We start from the raw sequence: 6,000 nt of genomic DNA on the forward strand, positions 1-6,000 counted from the left end.
TTTTAAAAATAGAGACATACTGTACTCCTGAAAGACTTCACAATGTCATGATTAAAATTAAGAGTTCTCTCATGCTTTGGATTAATATAGCCTCCAAATGAGCTTAAATGTTAAAAAAAAAAAGTCCAGAAAAAAAATAGAGAAATATATTATTATAACTTAAGGTGGGGATTGGTTGAAGGCATGCCACACAGGTCAAAAATCATATCAGAAAAGCATAGTGGTCTGGGCGCCTGGGTGGCTCCATTGGTTAAGTGTCCAACTCTTGATTTTGGCTCAGATCTTGATCTCATGGTTGTGGGACCGAGCCCCTCGGGGGGCTCCATGCTCAGCGGGGAGTCTGCTAGAGATTCTCTCTCTCCCTTTCCATCTGCACCTCCCCCCACTCACATACATACCCTCTTCCCTGCTCAGCGGGAAGCCTGCTTCTCCCTCTCCCACTCCCCCTGCTTGTATTCCCTCTCTCCCTGTGTCTCTCTCTGTCAAATAAATAAATAAAATCTTTAAGAAAATAATAACAATAATATCCAGTATTGGAAAGGATGTGGGGAAAGGAAATCTCCCTAAAGAAAGTGTGGAGAGGAAGGTAAATCATGCAAAATGTCTAGGGAAGGGGATAATTTGCCAATGGGCCATTCAAGTTTAGAAATGGCATTAGTTTAACCTGGCAATTCCTCTCCTAGGTATGTTTATGCAAAAGTAACAATTGGAACTGTGCAAAGATTTTTTATACTAAATAAAAACTAAAAATCGGAAATAGTCTACACATTTAATCTCAAGAATACAGTTTAAAAAATGCTTTTTTGGTCTGGTGAGACAATTGAAGACTCTGTAGCCGCTAAAAAGATACTGTATATTTATTAGCAAGGAATGATGTCTGTATGTGAATGATGGTGAGAAATGCCGATTATAGCATGAAATGCATAATATGATCCCGCTTTTTTAATCCCCTTTTTGCACATAAAGAATGTATATCATTATCAAAGGAAGGAAGCTTGGGAGAGTACACACCAAGATGTTAACTGTGGAAAGACTTAGTATTTTTGTTTTGCTTATTTGTATTTATTTTTTTCAGCAAAGACTATGGATTGGTTTTATAACACTTGAGAAAATCACTTCTGTTAGGACTGCTGGGTGCAGATCAGTGCTATAGACAAAAGAGGGCTTGTGCCCATTGCTATCCGGCTTTGTGCTACACTCTGCTTAGAGTGACTGGCATTTCAAGATAAGGCCACAGAAGGAAAGAGACTTACTTATGTGCATAGAGATGAACTCCTAGATCTTAGAAATAATAACCTGCTACCGCCCAATTTCCAAGAAATGGAATCTCCTTGCCCAGCTGAAGAGTGGTTCAGGGTCACCAAAGTGAAGCGTGGTTATATCTGCTCTTTGGGGGGAAAATGTCTTAATTTTCCATCAGCTTTCCATTTCAGGTAAGTTTCGCTGTGGTAGTTGTCTTTTATTCACAACTGTCTGCCTCCTCCTTTCCCATCGATTGCCCATCTTAATCACAGCTTCTTCCCTCCGTCTTTACAACACAAACACAAACACACAACCATACACCCAATGCCTCCCCTCTCCTTCCACGGATAAATCTATTTATCTATCAAACTGCTTCAGTCTTTTTGGAAACACATGCTGTCTCCCTGAGCAGGAGAGCTTGGAAGTAGGAGTCAGATGAATCTAGTCAGTTGCAGACTATCCACGCCTGTGAGCTAAGGAGATACGAGGTTCTGTTGGCTATTATCATTCATGCACTTTCTTGGAGACAGAGGTCACTTCAAGTAGGGATGTTCTGGGATCTGAATGATGGGACAGCAAAGTGAAACAAGAAGCTGGAGGGGTAGAGTGGCTTGCTTTCCAGGAGAGGTGGGTGGAGGCGTGGTCTCACTGGGAAAAGCTGCGGAGCCAGATACAAGGCCAGGATAGCCAAGCTAGAAACAAAAGCACAAATTAGCCGGCCGGCACAGTCATGTCCGAATACCATGTCCATAATTTATGTCTCCTCACATCCCAAGATGCCTAATGATTGAATTCTAAATGACATCGAGAAGGCACCTTTGTGGATAAGAACAAAATGGGCTTTTGAAAACACGCCAGGACCACAAACTCCTGAGAAAAAACAACACATGGAAATTTTTTTAAAAGGGGGGGAAAAAGCAAATTGGCATCAATTCATAGAGAATGGGATTAGATTTAATTAAAGGGAGGGAACCTCCAACTCCATCTGGTTCTCTCCATATCAGCACTAGGGAAGGATATTAGAGCAAGAGCTAAGGGATTATTTCTTGGCTTTCAAGGATTTCCTCCTCAGGGATCAAATACAAAAATCCAAACCAACCTTTGGTTCAGAAATGGTAAGCCGGAAACTGTTGGCTTTCTGACTGTTCATGTTTTCTTGAGTCACCTCCGTAGTGGAGTGACCAGCTCTCGGTAGCTTCTTGGAAATATACGATTGTTCTGTTTTTTTGCAGTGACAATGAATCCTGAAACTGAATGGTGCTAATGTTTTCCAAGAGAAGCCGCCCCAGAGGGAGCTTGCTAGCCTGCCAACAGAGGATGAAGAGGATGCAAATTTAATTAATTTCAAATCAACGTAGACACAAGAACCTTTGCTGTTTCTTCCAACGCCCACTCTTCCTAATGATGGCATCACCTGTACTTGGAAGAATGCACAATTGAGCAGCACTAGGAAGAAGCTTGGCTGCCGTCCATGCTAGCTGCTGAGGGAGGAGGAACCACATGGTATCCCCCTCTCATCAGGGCCTCTTCCCTCCCATCCACCCGCCTCTCACTGCCTGTACTCACTCTGGCCATGCTCTCTAGGTCTTACCTTTCTACTTCACTCCTCGGAGTTTAAATCAGGAAGCTGTTTTATATATGGCTTCCTTCTGGGTCACCTTGTTACCGAATTAGCTCTGGATAATTTCCTCTGATTAGTCAAGTCGTCTGATAGGTCATCTGCGTTCAGCAGGAACTTTCCTCAAGGCAAGTTACATCATGGGAGAGACAGAAAACAAAGCGAGTGGTTCACTGTATACATCATCCCAGGGGCTTGGTAAGCTCACCTACCTGCCCAGAAGACATACGGAGAGAGTCTGCCATCCTGATGCTGTTTGGTGCCTTGACTCTGAGTTGGCCGGACCCTTTGGGACCTTCTCTGAGGAATTGGAATCTTCAGTGAGAGAGCAAAGTGATTTCCTTCTCAGCTAAAATCACCTGTCGGTTCACATTTTCCCCAGACCTCATTCTTGCTCTCACCACACCTCCCTTGCCTATGGTATGTGAATAGGACATGTACACAGGGGGATCAGCTGTCAACCTTCTTTGTTCTTGAGATCCTTAAGGTCATTTGAAACAAACAGAATAGGAATAGGAAATACTTGTGTCTGTGGCAGATATCACTCAGTGTACTTTCCTATCAGGCTGGGACAAGCCTCGTGTCCTCCTCTACAAAGCTCTCCAGGAGGCCACAATCAGTCCATCGGAGAGGACATTCTCCGCCATATTTGTTGACACCCTTTACAAGAAGCGGTGGTGCAGTAGGGTCTGCTTATCATTCCCATTCACGTAAAATCATTCCTCATTTAATCCCTAATTTTCTCCTTTAAAGCAATCTAGCAAGTTGGGAGTCCTCAGATCTTCTACACACCTGATATTTTATTCTAGGAAAGAAGTAAAGAATGAAAACTTTATTTATTTTATTCTCTACATATAAACTGAGGGGAGATGAGGTTCACCAAACATTTGCTGCTGAATTTGGGGTCTTGCGTTTGAAAGGCCGCCTTAATGCATAACAAAAACGGCCCCTCTCCCTCCTTTTGGAATCCCTCTGTCATGCTCACCTTCGGGACTGTGCCCATACTTTTAAAGGCAGAGCTCCAAAGCTAGGGAGATCTTTCCACACAATGAAAGAAAACGATCTGGTTGTGTTTAACCACGGCTAATTCTGCTATCCTGAGACTTCATACAGCTTTGGCAAAAGACAGTCTTCGTGGTATATAATTTCAACAGATTTATCTGTCATATTCTCGTTAGTACATCCTAATACGGTATTTTTGTTTTCACTTCTGTTATGTACATTCATATTCAACTTGTGGTCCACAGTGACTCCCAGATACTTATGCCAAAATTGTCATTTTCTGAATCATCGTTTCAGCCTATTTTGTTAATTTTGTTCCTTCTCAACATTTTGACTCTCAGAAGACTCTCTGATTGCTTCTTTCTCTCTCTAAGCATCCAAGATTTGGGGGGAACACTGAGCCCTGTCAATTTTGTCCAAGACCATCCAATAATGTGACTTTAGAAGTTCAGAGAACTATAAGAGGACTTGGAATCTCATTTTGATGAAGCAATATTTTACGATACAATAAAAATACTCTCATTTGGTATTTAAAATCGTTTCAAATTCCAGAAGCAAGCTTCAGCACTATGCCTTTCAATTTATCTCTGAAAAATGTACTAACTTCTGTAATTGCACAGTATACAAGCATTTTTTTTAAAGTTGTTTTTTTTTTTTTCCTAGCAAGATAGAGGAACCAAAGCAGTGAAGGGTCAATCCTAGCCTCCTGTATCTATTAATTACTGTTCAATCAATAGGTGTCATATATTTATGATAATTTTAAGAATTGTTTTAAACTCAAAGTTAATTTTATGTTTCAGAGATTATTGTCTATAAACAGCTAATTAATTTTCCCTTAATTGGGTAGCCAATCAGAACAAAATCTGACTTGGGGATATTTTAAAGATATGTAAGTTTCACTGCATTTTTGTACATTTTAAGCAAACCAGGTTAATAATGTTGTCGAGTCGAACTTCTCAGGAAACTTGTTTTAATAAATATGTAAGGATATCAACCAGCTACTCTTACTGCAATGATGTGACTCCTCTTTCTGGCGAGCTCATTGTTATCCAGACACAGGCATATAGCAGGGATCAAACTTCAGAGCCATGGTGGGGTGGGGGAGGGGAGGCAAACGCCTCTAGCAGTGTAAATGCATGCTTTAAAAATGCTTTTGTCTATTTTTAAATTTTGGTTGTTTATCAGTTTGCACCATGTCTGGAAGGAGGCTCCCATGATGAGTAAACAGAAAATATAGACTTTAGTTTCAATTCCCGTCAGAATTAATACAAATTCTGAATGTACTGGAGTGATAAGACACAGTTACATACTAGGAAGACACTGCTGAAATTCTCATTGTGGGGAAAACATTGACATTTTAGGATGAATTAAATTTACACATGCTATGTTTTCACACTCGGAAGATACTCAGGATGAATCTCGGGCTTCCATTTAACAGGGACAACAGGCAGGCCAGAACAGCTTCACACGCAGATGACATTTCTTCAATCTTAAGGTAACCAGGAGAGTCACGGTATAATAGCGTGCAATGAAATTAGTTAGATTGGTTATTAATAATTGTAACTGTGATGAATAATTGCATCATCCAAACAATGAATCCTAAATTTGTTTGAGCAGTTCTTTGACATTACCTTGGCTCTCTCTTGGTTACCAAGATCTTATTTTCCTCTTAGTCCTTTTGGGGGTGGCTATTTGTAGATACGCAGCGGGTTTTCTTGATTTCTTTCGGGTTTTGCCCTACTACCTTTTCTCAAAAAAAAAAAAAATGTCATATTCACAGGATAGTGATCCATTCAGTTATACAAAACTTTTTCAAATCAATTCCATAGATGCTCTAAGCTCTTTTTGAAATATTTTAAGAAGTTAATTTCTTTTTTTTTTTTAAGTTTTTTTTAGTTATATATTTGACACAGAGAGAGACAGCGAGAGAGGGAGCACAAGCAGGGGAAGTGAGAGAGGGAGAAGCAGGCTTCCCGCTGAGCAGGGAGCCCGATGCGGGACTCGGTCCCAGGGTCCAGGGATCTTGACCTGAACCCAAAGGCAGACGGTTAACGACTGAGCCACCCAGGTGCCCCAAGAAGTTAAATTTCTAAACCAAAGTACATCCAATAACATGGAGACTTTTATTTCCATGCTGT

The 6,000-nt window shown here is 40.9% G+C and overlaps 1 protein-coding gene across 2 annotated transcripts in view; it reads left to right on the forward strand.

Moving 5' to 3' along the window:
* Positions 1 to 4,875, forward strand: part of LOC111152601 (transmembrane protein 154) — a 41,950-nt gene extending 37,075 nt beyond the window's left edge. For both annotated transcript variants that reach the window (XM_022511123.1, XM_022511132.1), the window contains one exon: positions 2,475 to 4,875. In XM_022511123.1, the coding sequence (XP_022366831.1) occupies positions 2,475 to 2,490 (16 nt within the window). In that variant the 3' untranslated portion in view covers positions 2,491 to 4,875. The remainder of the gene's footprint in view (positions 1 to 2,474) is intronic.
* Positions 4,876 to 6,000: the final 1,125 nt, after the last annotated feature.

The sequence above is a fragment of the Enhydra lutris genome, unplaced genomic scaffold (genome assembly GCF_002288905.1).
Source record: "Enhydra lutris kenyoni isolate GAN:26980312 unplaced genomic scaffold, ASM228890v2 scaffoldscaffold3, whole genome shotgun sequence".
Lineage (NCBI taxonomy): Eukaryota > Metazoa > Chordata > Mammalia > Carnivora > Mustelidae > Enhydra > Enhydra lutris.